We start from the raw sequence: 16,132 nt of genomic DNA on the forward strand, positions 1-16,132 counted from the left end.
GTTCGGCTTTGCAAAGGCGTATGCACTGACGACGAGGCGACCATGGGAACAGGCGCCCAGCTGCAAGGTCATTCCAGTGGCGCCTCCCGTGGAACCCCCAAGCCGCTTGAGGCAGAATTAACTCACTAAAGGCAGACAACATAAAAACAACAACAACCCTCGGAGTGTCTTTCATGGTTGCAGCTGGAGATGCGGCGCCTGCGTGCATTACCGGATTAGGTCAATACCCGTCCAGGGCTTGTTAAGCGCCTCTTTCTGCATTCGTGCGCGCCGGTGTTATGTTTTGGCTGCTCGTCGCCTCCTTGGCCCAACGACGTCGGTGATGCAGTTTCTACGGCTGCCGAGTATAAGTGCGTGGGAACGAAATGTGAGGGGGCCCCCTGTTCGGGAATGCCACTTCATCTGCCGGCGTCTTATTTATTTCTGCGCTCAAACTTTCGTGATGAGAAAAATTAGCACTAGATTTCAAAAGTAGTTAGTAATTTGAGTAGAAGTTACCTGAAAAAGTAGTTAAATTAAACTACTAATTACCCAAATCAAGTTGTAATTGGAAGTTACCAAGTTACTCGGAAAAGTAGTTAAACTACAGTAGTTTGAGTAGAGTAGTTGAACTACGTCCAAGTCTGCCCTGAACCTGGAGCTCTAAACTCGTCAGACTCGTCTAGGGCCCCTGTACTTCATTTCACCTGAAGTCGGCGCAACAGGTGCTAAGTGCCACTAAATAAGCTACGCTTCAGAGTAATGACACTTTGCCATTTTGTGTCTTAAAATCATGGTTGTCAGTTATCTGAAGCTTTATCTGAAATCACAGGAAACACTTTTCCGCTCTTCACAAATGTTTCACCAGTTCGTGACAGAGCAAAGCAATATTACATGAGCTTCCTAACACCGAATGAAATGCTGAGGAAGCCGCACTTTTGAATCAAAACGATCGGCAGTTGCGTCTGCTCTGCATACGAGCCAAAATGGCGGCGCCCACAACAACGTTGGGGACGGAGTGCCGATACTCTAAGCGCAGCTCATTCAGTGGCTCTAAGGTGCTACGAGAGAATATGGCACCAATCAGAGGCAGGGTTGCCAGGTGTTTGAACTCCAACCCGCCAAACGTCCACGAAATATAGCCCAAAAATAGCCAAATGTCGATCCAGAAAAATAGCCCAAAAATAGCCAAAAAAACAAACAAACACGCTTATCATTTGAAACGTTTATTTTGAGCAGAAAAGGCACATAATACATTTTTATTTACAAAATGTCCCAGAAATGGCGTCCCTTGCACATTTGGCGAACCTCCTGAAATGCTCGTACAAGCGCATGACAACATACCTTCCACTGTATCGGGACGCTTACTATCGGGGCATGACGACCAGAATGGCGTCACAGGAGAACTATGCAGAATTAAACACAAAGTATAGGTGCAAGCCAATCAACAGACAACCTAAAGAATGCGTTGAACAGGCGCTGTTAAGGCCGCAAGGAATCGCGCCGTCACTTGTTGAGATGGAGGAATAGCAACACATGCTTGCATTCGGACAAAATTCGGAGGTAAACAATTGCACAAGGCGCTCAAAAAGAAGCCGAATTTCTTGGCTGTCGCATACTTATCAGGGTTAAGGGACTGAAGTGCCCCCCAAGAGAAAGGGGACATGAAAGCCTGGTGCAAGGAGGCATTAGACTTCCTCCGGCAGTGACGGACACCTCATTTTCGGACCGACACGTACCATCCTATATGACCTTTGCGTTAAACATTAATTGCCGTTAATGTCCTTGTGACTGTTGTATTAAGTTTCTGTTATACTGCGGCACCACAGGCCTCAGGTACGGGCCGATGGCCTTTCTGTGGTGCTGCGACCCTCCAGGGTCGAATAAAGACTATCTAACTTATAAACCCAAGTGCTTTCAGGCATTTTGGTTCCAGCACAGGTCAGAAATAGCCCAATACTAGCCAAATAGCCAACTACCTGAAAACTGCAAATGAAACTAGCCCAATTTGGCTTTTTATAGCCCAACCAGGCAACCCTGATCAGAGGTGCCGAATGTGCAACGTCGTTTTTTTTTTTTTTTTGCGTGTTCTATCGCCAGTTAAACCGATAAACCGCAGTGAATGCCCTGTAACTTTGCTTTTTTAGTTTGTGTGTTCGAGCCTTCGACCGCGTTTTGACTTACTCTGAAACAGCACGGATTGGCCGCGAGTGCGGCTTCAGCGGTCGGCTGGGGTTCTCCTTCAGTCGGTAGGGACACGAGTGTTAGGCCTAGAGGAAAACGCCGGCGCAACACTCATGCTTTAAGTGTTAGAAACAAGGCTTAAAGTCTGGGGGGTCTCAAGGGGTCTTAGACCCCCCACTAATTTTAACGGATGACCTGGAACCCTCCTCCACACCCCCACTATTAGTGAAATCATAATCATATCTTGCAATAAAATATCTTGTTTTCAGGGATGTGACATTTGGGGATTAGCAGTCTGAGGGTTGCATGTACAGCGTGGGCAGAGTCAGCAGTGTGGTTTATTTTATATGCATCTAATACATCTCGTGAGAACACCCCCCCCCCCCCCCCCCCCCCCCCCCATTCTCGGAAGGGACCCCTTTCAACTTACGGGAGACTTTAAGCACTGGACTTAGAAAACATGATTGCGCTTTGAAGACAGGGACATAGGAAGAACAGACACCACAGAGCGCTAACTTTCAACTGATTTAATTCAAGAGCATCAGCGTAGAAACACAGTGCATCACCGCACCACATTTCAACCAATCCGTGGCCCCGCCACGGACCGCAAGTATGCTAACTCCTTATCCGCCAAGTCAATTGACGGGAGTTTTCGTAGACCACGTTGCCTCCTCCGCTAAGCGTTCCGCAACGAAGAAGTTGCTACTGCGCCTGCGCACCGATAGCCTTGACTGTGGAGTTCCCGCTATCGTAGTGGGTTGCGGAGGGCCTTGCGGAACGGCGAAAACGATCTACGAAAAGCTCAACACGTGCCGGAACTATTTATAGCATCAGCCTCCATAATCTCTCTAACAGTCTTATCTTGGTGCCTAGCGAGAACAGTAGAAAAAAGCAAATACTGTTCTCGATAGGCACAAAGATAAGACTGTGAGAGATTATGGAGGCTCAGTGGCGTCACTAGGGTCAGCGGCACCCGGGCCCCGCGGCGACACCCCCTCTTCCCACCGGCCCGTCGCGACAACCCCCGGAACGCTGCACCCAGGGCGGTCCGCCCCCCACCCTCCAACCCGCTGCACCCCCGTTGTGACGCCACTGTGGAGGCTGACGCTATAAATAGTTTCAGCACGTGTTGTGTCAGTGTGGCATCAATTGACTTGGCGGATAAGGAGTTAAGGCTGAACTCCATGAGACAAATATGCTGCGAAATATCGACGAATTTCGTCTGGCGGCTTTTGCTCTGAGCGTGGAATCAGCACCGTGGCTGCTACGTCATGCACAAAGCAAGCGTGCCGTCGGGCGACATTCGCCAGTTTTTCGTCGCATAATTCGCTCCATAGAGCTCAGCCTTTAGTGTACTTGCGGTCCGTGGCAAGGCCACGGATTGGTTGAGATGTGGTGCGGTGACGCAGTGTGTTTCTACGTTGAGGCTCTTGAATTAAATCAGTTGAAAGTCAGTGCTCTGTGGTGTCTGTTCTTCCTATATCCCTGCCTTCAAAGCGCGATCATGTTTTCTAATGTACCATACCAACTTGCCCAACAATCAGCACTTGCTTTAAGTGTCTTTGAAAATTCAACCCATGGCGGTGTTGGCCCAGCTTGATTGCTCACGAGAAAATCAGGTCAATCCTCACGTCACTTTGTGGGTCTTTCCGTTTGGGTCACTCTGCTTGGAGGAGAGGCAAAGCTCCAGACTCCTCAGGCACAAAGTTGGGGTCGAAGTTTCCATTAAACTCTTGCGACTATGACGCCGCGCTTTTGCGGCCGAAGTCCAGTAGGCCCGCTCCGCGAACTTGCTGCGCTCACTTTTTGTTTGGCGAGACCGGACGTCATCCCGTTAGCTCTCCGGGAATCACAAGAGAAAAGGGGAAGGAGGAACTCCCTTCTCACTGGGACACTCTTTTATGTGTCCCAGACTTGCTCAGAATTCGCTATTCTCCCTCTAGAAGATTGTAGATGATTAGCTCGTCACTTTAAATTTTTACAAAAGCAACTTCCCCGTTTCTTCCTTCGGTTTTGATGCGAAATAATAAAAAATGAAAATCCAAAAATAAAAATCCACCTCCAAGTAAACTCGCGATTGACGGCATAAACTACACAGGTAAACAGCTCTGATATATTTAACACTCATTTCTTAACATCAGGTGCACCCTCCTCTCCCCAAACCAGTGTAGACAATGTCACGTCATATATAAGTCAGAGCACATCTAACTCTATTTTCCTTTCCCCGACTGATGAGGAAGAAATGCAGTGATTGCTAGCATTAAAAATAGCAAAGCTGCAGGTGAAGACTGCCTTAAAGGCGAACCAATCAAAGCCATATCCAGAATTATTGCTGCTTCGTTAACACACATATGTAATGCATTTTTGTCGACAGATTGTTCTCCCAACTGAATGAAAGTAGTGCAAGTCTGCGTTATACATAAGGGTTGTGTACAAAGCGACCTCAACAATTATAGACCCATCTCACTATTATGTGTGTTTTCGAAAATTTTAGAACATATACTAAACAGTCGATTGATTAGCTTCTTTACAAAACATAAAATAATGACAGAAAAGCAGTTTGGTTTTCAGAAGAATAAATCAACAGAAATGGCACTCGTTAACATTAAAGAAAACGTTATTACCAATATTGAAAATAAACAATGCACATTCGGAATACTCCTTGACTTTAAAAAAGCTTTTGACTCCATTCAACACCAAATACTTTTAAATAACCTCAGAGTATACGGAATAAGGGGGAAAGTGCTGGGGGGGGGGGGGGGGGGGGGGGGGAACTGGTATCTAGTTACTTGAGCTGTTGGTCACAATTCACCATTTTTAACGGCGTTAAATCAGATCATAAACAAATAGCATATGGTGCTCTGCAGGGTTCCATTTTAGGACCATTGCTGTTTCTTGTTTATATTAATTATATAGTTAATACTGTAAGCGACTTAATTTTCTCAGGCTCAAATTTTCGCGAATTGGACCGAAGCTGAAAATTCACAATTATTCGCGGGCTCTAATTTTCGCGAATCGAGTGTAGCTTCCATAGCGTTCACATATTGTCCGAATAGTTCGCGGTATGTGTTTTTCGTGAATTGTGGGCGATCCGCGAAATTCGCGAAAATTAGGTCCTCGCGAAAATTTTGTCGTTTACAGTATTTCTCGAAACGCAGAAATAGTATTCTATGCAGACAATTCAGACGTCTTTTTTTCACACCCTGATCTCCGACATCTTGAATATACGTCCAATGATTGGTTAAATAAATTATCTATGTGGCTAATTACAAACCAGCTTGAGTTGGACATTTCAAAAACTAAATATATTGTATTTAGGGCAAAAAATAAGTTACTTATCACTGACATTGACATCAGGTTTAATTCCTACCAACTAGAAAAGGTTGAATATATAAAACATTTGGGTGTGTGGTTCCATGAAAACTTATTCTGGGCAACTGTTATATCCATGTTATGTTTAGTCCTCTCCAGATTAATCGGCATTATGCACAAAGTAAGACATTTATTACCAATATGGCTAAAGCGTCCAATATACTGTGCACTCATTCACTCTCGTATACATTACTGCTCACTGGTTTGGGGAACAACATCAAAAAGCAACATTGATAAAATACTAGTGCTTCAAAAGAAGGCTGTTCAATCCATTGAATGCTTGGGCTATAATGAACATACCTCTATTTATTTTCAAAAGCATAGTTTGCTCACTGTTCTGCATCGCACTGAAACCTGTACGGGGCGTGGGACCCTGGTCAGGTGAATTTTTTCACCTTTTGTCCCTGCCTACCCAACCAAAATGGCTAATAAATGAAATGAATTAAAATGGATGATGTGACGTCAGTGCAAGGACCTGATGGTGAAATTTGAGAGCTTTACGTGTCAAAGCAACGAAAGGCGTCTGGCACGCCCTAGCGGAGGACAGAGCACTAATTTCGACCACATGGGGGATCTCCTGACGTTCAACCGAAATTACGCGGCATCTTCTTCGCAAAAAGCCTCCGTCAGATTGGTGAACGGAGTGCCAAGCTCTTGTGCTCCAGAGCATATGTGCACTGGCTTTTCTTGGAGAGCGTGTTGCTCATATATGCTCTCTATGAAGTTGCTTCTCTAAACAAAATGGCTGCGTCAAAAGGAAAGCTGTCTGGACAGTGAGGTGGAGTGCTGCTCTTTCTCTGTTGAAGAACGCTTGGCAGTTTGATACTTTAGACCCATGTTACGGATAAAAAAAAACAGGAAGCTGGATGCTTTCCGTTTAAGGCTCGTCAAATTATGATGCACTGGAGAAATGCAGCCTTCTGCGTTAAGTCCTCATTTCGAACTCTTTTTGTTCGCCTCCGCCCATTGAAAAGCATGCGGGAAAGGCCTTAGAATGCACCTGGTATATCGCTGCCGCAGAAGGCTGCATTTCTCCAGCGCATCATAATTTGACAAGCCTTAAACGAAAAGCATGTTTTCTTGGCCATCCAGCTTCCTGCTTTTTTTATCCGTAACATGGGTCTAAAGTATCAAATTGCCGAATGCTTAGCACAAGGAGTAAACCCGACGATAGTATTGTTTCTCCCGAAAAGACTCCATTTAGAAGACTTGTCTATGAACTATGTGATTTAAAACCTTAACTAAAGCTCAAAAGATAACTGAGAATGTGCTGCAGCTATCAAACCGCGCAGAGACCGACCGCCAAACTAAAGTGGCGAGACGGGCTGGCTCTCCGCCAGTTGGTGCGGCGCTATGGCAGTGGAACATCGCTGTGTGACGTCATGTGCAATGGCCTGAATTGGCACGCACTTTTTCGCGAAGCACCAATGTTATGAATCCGAATATTGGCGAGGAGATCGAACTACGGGAGGGAGGGCTTTGTCCAGCGCGTTTGCCGGTTTATCCAACCTGTGTGGACGGTGAATTGGTTGCTGCTTCATCTCCTTTGATCGTGGATGGCACACGAGCGCAGTTGTCGGCGTTTTTATTTTAGGCATTTCTCATTGGACCCTCTATAGTATTATTCAAACGAACCAACAAACTGAAACCATCCACTAAACTTTCCTTCCAAGTAAATGTTTTTTTGTTTTTTTTTAAACGGACATTGGCATAGAAACCTGGAAATCATCACCTGGTAATTTCCTCTCAACCTGATTAAAACAGAAACCTGTAATGTTTCTACGTACCTCAAATTAAGCGAAAGTCATAGGAAATAATCACAGTTAAGAATATATTTAAGAACCGGACTTCTCTAATGAGCGAAAGGCCGAAAGTCACTAGCCGCACATTGTGGAAGTATGACATGAGGACGATTGGTTCTGTCCTTCGTCATTAGAGAGTTTTAGCCGATCGTTTTTTCACCCCGATAACGACACCCGAAAACGATATGATGCATGCCCAAGGCCGCCGGAGGAGAGAGGAGGTATCATTATCAAAGCGAAAAAACAATCTGCTAAAACTCTCAATTCTCGATGTTCAGTACAATCAACCCTCACCAGCTCCTCTTGTTCAGCTTTCTTCAGTCAACAAAAAGTTCATTAATGAAAAAGAAAAAGATTATGCTTTGTTCACGGGTGTTTGACCTCCATCTTCCAAAAAGGCTTCATTTCTTTCTACGTAAAACAACAAACTGCGTTTTGAAGCGGGCACGGCACGAAAGGTAAAGCTGCATACATTCTTCCCTGACCCCAATAAAAAGAAGAAAAAGAAAAAGGATGTCCTTGGCTGGTCGACTATGTCCTCAGCGGTTGCACAGTAACGCGTGGCTTTAAACGCCTTGTTAATACTTTCGTTTTTTTTTTCTTTCTTGCTTATTCGTGCTTTTTTTTTATTTGTTTATACTTGATTGATCTACATTGGGCGAAGTGGGAGTCGCTTTGTTTATCTTCGCTTCCCTTTTTCTTGTTTTTTTGTTTCGTGGAATTGGGGTGTTTTTCTTGTCACAGGCGCTACAGGCTGGCTGGTATTGTTAGCGGTATTTTCGCTTGGAGTTGCAAAATAAATGAAGCTTGCACGTTCAATATAGGTATATAAAAGGTGTGTAATTTTAATTTGTACAGATTAAAAAGAAAAAAAAAGGGGGGGGGTTTTTGGAGTGGGGTAGAGTTTGACTCTATCCTGGGGCCCTAATCTGGACACTTGGCAGAAAAGTCGGCGAGAAATTCGGCGGCTATGATCGGCCGGCGCCGAGGTCAAGTGTGGCGTTGGCCAATCGCGGCAGCCAAATTTCTCGCTGTTGTTTTCGCCAAGCGCCCAGCTTAGGGCCCCTGGATTGTATTTATCAGGCTCGGCAGACATGATCTGAGGAGATAGTCGTCACGGTAAATTGACCGATTACCTGAAATCTTTTAATTAACGATTAGAGGCCAGATAAATTTAAAGAATTTGCTAAAAGGTAACAATTTTCTAGATATTAATCAAGTGTCTCGTCTTTTCTCCCGGTTTAAAAATTGCATGCAAAAAGAGTGCATCACGCCCTGCCCACAATGATGCTTGGAAGAGTGACGTAGTTCTTTGGGTCATTTAGGTTTGAAAGTTCGAATATTTGCTCCTCCCAACGATTTTTTCCCCTCTCTTTCTCCTTAAACAACAGTGCATTTACCAAATCAGTGACACCTTCGGAAACTACCAGGTCAAGCCCTTTACAGTTGAATGTCACAGCTGTCTCATCCTCCTCTCCACACACTTGATGTATTGCCTCTTCATACCTATAGTCTATAGCTATGTACATCCTAGTCTGCATGCATTCTCATTCTGCAAGCAAATGTCTTACCTAAAATAGCGTTAGAGAGACCCCACAAAACGTCGGGTACTCTCACAAAACGCTTTAGTAGGCCGAAACTTGACGGATCATCTTTTAGGCCCCGAAGTTTGCAGACGAGTTACCTTACAGTTTTATCAACTCAAAGTGGAAAAGTAGCCTCATTGCCAACCTCTAGACACCAGTATAGACCCTTTCCAAAATTTTGTGTGGCCACTTTGATCACTATCATCATCTGAAAAATTCTGTATGTGCCGTACTAATGGCGGCCTTCTGTTTACTGATGAAGGAAGAAGTTGAAGATGCCCCTAAGCTGATGGTTTGAGGCCTATAAACATTTGAGACGTTAGCACGATCCGAAGCAGGAATTAAATGCAAGAGCTGCGTCAGTGTTCATTTCAAACTCTGGTCCCGACAATCTATTAGTAGCACACCATTGGTATCAAAGCCAATTGATGTAAATAACTTTATTGAGGCGTCTATATGGGTTGGCACTTCGTTCTGACTGGTTGCATCTTTTTTGCCATCGACACTGAAAAAGATTGAGAAAGAGCTTACAGTTAAGCGCACATTCTCGTCTGCTGTTCACTTGCGAAAGTGACAGTGCCCGATACAATACTGCAAACTAGAGGTTCATTGCCGCCACTAGTACGGCAAAAGTCAAACTGCTGTTTGAGCTACCAGGGCCGGTTTTCTCGAAGCGATGGTAAACCCATTTCGGTAAACCACGGTGCCTATGAAGGAAAAAGTACCTAGGTACTGTAATAAACGGCTGGATATACAACAACAATAATTATTTTTGATTGGGCAGTAAGATGCACCATCTATTGGTGAAACAAGCCAGTCATTTTGTTTACCTCTTTTTCTGCTGGTTGTTATCAATCTAGTATGGTATTTTAAGTAAAAATATAGTAATGTTGTACTTGAAGACCAATTTATTTGCTTCAGATGGTACGAAGAAATTTTAGCTACTATGCTAGAGTTTGCCGACGAATATTCGAAAATGTAAGAAACATTTCCTTGAATATGTTTTGCCATAAACAACGCATCCCGTGTGCCTTCCAGTGTGGCAACGCCGGTGCTGTAGTCTCATTTTTGTTCCTTGCGACGCACGTTTCTGTGATTCCTGCTGATCTTAACTGTTTGCCCCCTTTTTCTTTTGCCCAACCGATCCACCGGTGACGAGGAGCTAAGCTGCTCGTCACCGTTGAATTGCTGGCCACCGGGGATATGTAAAAGCCTCGATGCTGTCGGCATACTGTCGGCGCACTGCGAACAAAAAAACAGTACAATGTCCCAGCTGTTCACCCGGAACGAAGACTTTATCGAGGATAACCCCCTTTCTTTGCAAAGTAATCGCTGCTCACAAGCTGGCGTGCATAGTATAACAAATTAAATGTGTTAGTATAAATATATACCAACACTCGTTCGTAAAACATTTTTTAACTCATTATAAAAACACTTGCAAGGCTTATGTACCGTCATATGTCTTGAATCCCGGACTGCTGAAGAGTGATGCGTTCGCGGAATGCTGCGCCGTCAGATAGTTTAGTAGTCCCTCTGAACTACCTTTGCTTGACGTACTAAGAGGTTGATGGTGCGTCATTAATATAACAGCCGGATCGAAATGAATGTTCAGCAGAACCAAGAAGAACTATTAGCCCTCATTAAGCAACGTCGCAGCCATTTTGCTTCTAGCTACTGCTCCTACCTCGGCGCCCCTGCTCTCCCAGTCACGTGACCTAGAATTTCCTCTTCTAGGGACAATAGTTAACTTTAACCCACGGTTCGCGTTCAAGAAAACGGGCCCAGATGGCAGTGAATTTCGGAAAGGGTCTATTGCTGCAGCAAATATCCCAGTTAGGTTTTTCACAGCCCAATTTGGTAAGCAGCTGAGCAGGCTCAACAATTGCACTACCAACCATGTTGTTGCTGACGTCTGCTTTGCCGGCGCTCTTCTCTGGGCGTGAATACTGAAATTAACCTAGCTTTAACACACTACCTGTAAAATATTGTGAAATATTGATCACACAAAGATGTCACACTATGATGACGTACACTTAGCGTACTACTCATTATAGCAGATGTTTGCACCCACGAAATACGCCCAGAACTTTTCACTTCACAAGAATTGTGAAATATTGAGCTCGCAAAAAGGAAGTGATGTACAGTACTTCCATGTTTCAGCGGTATCTGAACTGGAGCAAATAACACACATTCAATAGAAGGTTGAGAACAATCTAATATTCACTAAGCTATTTTGCTTGGTGCAGCAAAGAAGTTACACTGTTAACAGCCTATGTATGTCTGTCTCTCGCAGAGGTGGGCCCCAACATGGCGACGTGCAAGCGCAGGCTGTCGTGCCCGCAGACTGTGCAGCACCTCTGGGACGCTGTCGACTCCATCCGACAGCAGAAACAGGTGAGGCCAACATCTTGCAATAGGCCGAGCCAATAAAGGTTTGGTGCAAGCACGTAGCCAGGGGGTAACCCTATGGGGCCCGCCCCCACCCCGAAATCTTCCATCTTGCTGGGGCCTCCTCTCCCCTCTCCCCCCTCTTCCTCATACAGCATTTTGTCATGGGTGTCCCTCCCTCCCTCCCTCCCTGAATCAAAATCCTGGCTACATGCCTGGTTTGGTGCCGTAGGAGAACAGTACTACCGTGCAGCCATGCTACCAGAAAGTGATTGTCGCACTGTTTTCTTTTGTGGGCTGCAACAAATACCAGTAGTGACACCATACCAAAGGACAATCCAGACCCAGCAGCATTTATTAGGACAATGGTTTTCTAAACACACTGCGGCTGAGTGAGTGGGGAAGGTGTCAAAAAAGCCCCGAGCCACCATCGACCGGAGAGCCATAGAAGCCACATACCTTCGGGGGAGGACAACAGCACACGTCCTCCGTCTCCGGAGTTGAAGAGCAAACTTGGTGCGGCAACCGCTCTCCCAGTACTGAGGCCGTGAAGCGACTGATCTTCTCGGGCATTGGGCTTTTATGGGCTCGGCCTTGCGCGAGAATAATGCAATCCCCACGAGGGATTTGATGCTAACTGCTATTGCAAGTGTGGGCCCCCTGTTTTATTTGAATCTCAGAATCTATACAAAGTATATGCGCCAATGTGCCAGTCTGTGTCCATTATTGTTGCGCTGAATGTGCTGCAAGCCAGACCTTGGCGTAGTTCAGTGTTGATGAGGTGATGACATTAGGGTACTCTGGGACAGAGTGTCGAACCGAAAATGTTATTAGTTTGGGTTCGGGTTTACCGCTTTCCGTTCATTTCCGGGTCAGCTCCGGAAAGCAAAAATACTGGTTTGAACCGGTTTGGAACGTGCACATGTCTATCCAAGGTAGCAATGCCGGGCAAAAATTTCCAGAATTTGTTTAGTAGTGGGGAGTGCATTCAGTTACGATGTATATTTTAATAAATGAGATGGGCTTTTTTTTTAAGTTATGAAAAACCTTATTCATACTTGTGGCACCATATATCGAAAATATCAGGAGCATGACTCAAACTGCCTTAAAGATGGTGGCGTGCCATTCCTGCTTTGGGAGGCAATAGGGGGCCACTCGGAATGGGATGCTTCTAGATTGCAGTGAAGCATCAAGTTACTCAAAGCGTTCCTCAACAATCTGAGCACCTCTGATGCAGCGCTCACATTTGGATTCTCACATTTGCCGATCTGCACTAATCTCTTAAAATAATCATGCAAAATGTTTCCCGAGGTCGCCAGGCTTATGTCACTCCTGAACCCTGCACCTTTCCCGAAGCCTAGCACCTTGTACGGCGAAATCATGAAGCTGCACAATTGTATAATGAACTCCGAAATTTGTGGAACGCATCTTTTTAGCTGTTTTTTTGTTTAAAAGTACTTTTTGCCAGTTTGGAAGTGGGATATTCAATGAATGCTTAATGATTGTATACTGTGATCAATAACAGACCATGTCAAATGTCAGCATGCAAGAAATTGTTTTTTTTTAAAACCAACGGTCACCGCGACTTTGAAAGTCCTTGTCCAGAATTGGGTCCAAACTCAGATGAAGAGGCCGCCGTCTTTGAGGCTTGCAGCATGGCATTTTCAACAATGTGCCGACAGGCACGTTGCCTTTACCAAAAGCGTACTGTATGAAGTTGACATCACTGTGGGCAGTGGTTTATCCGGGGTGGAGGCCACCTCAGCCCCCCCTCACCCCTATTCCAAAAAAAAAAAATCCTGGCTAACACCACTGACTGCATGCGAGCGACACGGGAGCTCGCAGCATGAAAATATGGCATTTGTTTGGCCGGTCTGCAGAAACAAGTTTCTTTATTTCCTATTTGACACTGTGAAACACCGGGTTACAGGGTATGTAAAGATGAATCATGCGCTCACATGATAGATCTGAAGGCTAATACGCAAAATGTATAATTCTTTGCAAAATCCAATAAAAGATCGCTTTACTGCAAAAAAAAAAAAAAAAAAAAAATTGACATGGAGATGCAACTACTGACAGTGGTACCAATAGAGGAACCAAAGGGCTATCTCAACAGTGGCGACGATCTCAAAAAAGTCGTCAAACCTAGTGATGCGGTTCCCACATCTCCATGAAGATGTAGACCATGTTTAGGGTTACATTACCATGGCTCGGTTCAATAAATACTTCTGTCAGTGCCAATAATCAATTGCCCTGTCTCCTTCTTTCGTATATAGCAGAAGAGAACACACACGTACCAGAGTAAAGATAGTGTCCAAGAGCATTTATTAAAACTCTTAAAATGAACTAATATGTCCCCATCCAAAATGCCTCCTGTGCTGGCAAATTAAGACAAAGGTCCTTACCCGTCAGACGCGGGGTCCTGGAGAGCCAAGATCAGAAAAGCATCGGAGAGGACCCCAAAACACTTCCATCTCTTTCACGGTCGTCGGAAGAGTCCATTTCCCGACAGCAGAACAATACGGGGCAAAACCTCCTCGCCTGTCAGTCATGAGCTGTATCTGAGCAAGGGAATGGAAGGAGGTCCCCCCTGGAAAGAGTGAGGGGAGGGCCCTTAAAGAGGGGACTCCCTGCTTCACAAACAGGCCGGAGTTCACAGAGAGGGAGGTCGAGCGTCCCGACCCGTGGCATTAATCACAGCCACCGGGGAAGGGAGACCACAGAAATCCCCACAAATAATATTCCTAATATAGATCACACTTAGGCACCAGCAAAAGCTAGAAACATTGCAAAATATTGCTGTCGCAAGGCTCATATCATATTCAGTTTTACTTGCACGTGTATCTGCCCTCACTTTACAGCTTATGAGCTTCATCAGTCATACACTGCAACATTTTTAGTCTCCTTACCCGCGAGACTGTTGCATACTGGGAAATCTCCATAACTTGGATTGTGTCTGCTTGGCTGATATGTTGCAAATACTGCATTTTGCCAGGAAATGGAACTTCTTCTAATAAACGTCGTGCACTTGACATCATTACAACATGCTGACAGTCGTTGGCACTTTTTCTTGCGGGCAAAAAGAAATTTGGCGGTGGGATATGTATGCTGCAGTAGGTACGCGATCAGCAGCTAGGTTACTAAAATGGCAGCTGATGCCTAAGTGCAAGCTGTGTATTTGAGAGAAACACGATTTTTGCTTGGCACAGCATTGTGAGGAACAACGCGAGCATGTGGCAACATAAAAACACGCTTTCTGGCACGAGTGTTTGTGTAAACAAAGTAGTTCCAGGGCTACGCTCTGTGGTCTCTCTGTGCAGCGTGTTCCAAAACAATTTATGGTGTTTTGTTCATCGGAAAAATAAACTATGCATCACCGAACGCTCATCCTCTGCCCAAATGAAATGCTAGTGGCACAAAACAGATGCCAAAGTTTTGAAGCTAACTGTTATCTAATTAAAACAAAAAGAAGTTATAATTGATTTTTTGAAAATTTCAATGGGAAAATGGGGGCTATTCTCGGTAACTGGTGCCATTCAACTTCATGTATTTGAAAGCTTCGTCGCCGCCATTTTTCCACCGAAAAGATAAGAACATTGCTTACAATATCAGTCAAACCCGTTTATATCGAACTTACCAAAAACTGTCTACCAGTTCGATATAACGGGTAATTCTATATAAAAGTTTTAATGATTTTGTCAACGAACAAGTATGCCACATTTAGAAAAGTTGAGCTACTCTCGAAGGAGCATCTGTACGTCATGAGGGGTGCTCCACGCGGCTACTCCCAGTGGCTGCTTCTTCGTTTCTCAAGGTTTCACCAGCTCGCCCTCTCCCCGCTCTCTCTGCTAAAGAGATTTCTTTTGTTTCTTCTGGGCAGTCGACGCGGCCACCTAAAAGAAAAAAAATCCAGTTTTTTCTGCTAGCTGGCTTTCCCCCAATGAGTTTGCATGTGTTGGGGGAAAGCCAGGTTACAGAGCAAAATGGTGCTCTTTGCAGTTCGATATATCAAGTGACGCTGCAATTTTTGTTCGTTGTAACCACATTTTTTTCTATGCATTTTTATTGCAGCTACTAGTCTTTTCACAAAATAGTTCAATACAAGGAATAGTTTGAATTAACCGGGTTTGATATAATCAGGTTTTACTGTCTTTTAAATAAGATGATGATTAGTTCTGAAACTTTGGCATCTAGTTTGTACCGCTATCGCTAGATTTTGGGTGGAGGATGAGTGTTTGGTGACGAGTCACTTGTTTTTGAGGTGAAGCAAACCCTGCAATTTGTTTAGGGGGGAACACACTGTAGATACGGCGCCAAAAAACTTTTTTTGACTCTGCATGTTTCTAGAACTACCTTTCCCCTTTTTCTCTGTCCTTCCCCCGTTTATTGGACAATCATTTTTGAGTCATTTTGCACCCAAGGACTGGGAAGTTTAAGCAAAATGCAGAGGTGGTTGCCGCTGATAGCAAGAACCTGAGAACGAACCTCCTGAGCTCTGTGAGGGTATTTTTTTTTTATCTCCCACCCCCTTGTACAGACTTGTAGTTCTACGTAATGTATTGTCCAGTTATTAAGTCTCATTTAGTAGTTTCAATATTTCTATACTCGGTGACAGCATTTTGTAGCAGTTCAGAAGTAAAGGAAGCATACTTATGTGCCTTCGTGCTACCTACTATCGTGAACAGTACGAGCGGGAACGCCAGATCGAGTGGCCTAGAACTCTGCACCGCACCGGCACGAAGCAGCACGAATTGTTTCTGGTCTCGGGCTGGGCCCAGGCTAAAAAGCATGGATTCTTTCTGGACCCAGGCCGGGCTTGGG

At 44.8% G+C, this 16,132-nt stretch overlaps 1 protein-coding gene across 1 annotated transcript in view; it reads left to right on the top strand.

Annotated features, from left to right (window-relative positions):
• Positions 1-16,132, top strand: part of LOC8038485 (zinc finger MYND domain-containing protein 11) — a 104,203-nt gene that overhangs the window by 49,423 nt on the left and 38,648 nt on the right. The window contains exon 2 of the mRNA XM_042293116.1: positions 11,217-11,317. Coding sequence (XP_042149050.1) covers positions 11,231-11,317 — 87 coding nt within the window. The 5' untranslated portion in view covers positions 11,217-11,230. The remainder of the gene's footprint in view (positions 1-11,216; positions 11,318-16,132) is intronic.

This window comes from Ixodes scapularis, unplaced genomic scaffold, assembly GCF_016920785.2.
Source record: "Ixodes scapularis isolate PalLabHiFi unplaced genomic scaffold, ASM1692078v2 PGA_scaffold44__24_contigs__length_19508400, whole genome shotgun sequence".
NCBI lineage: Eukaryota > Metazoa > Arthropoda > Arachnida > Ixodida > Ixodidae > Ixodes > Ixodes scapularis.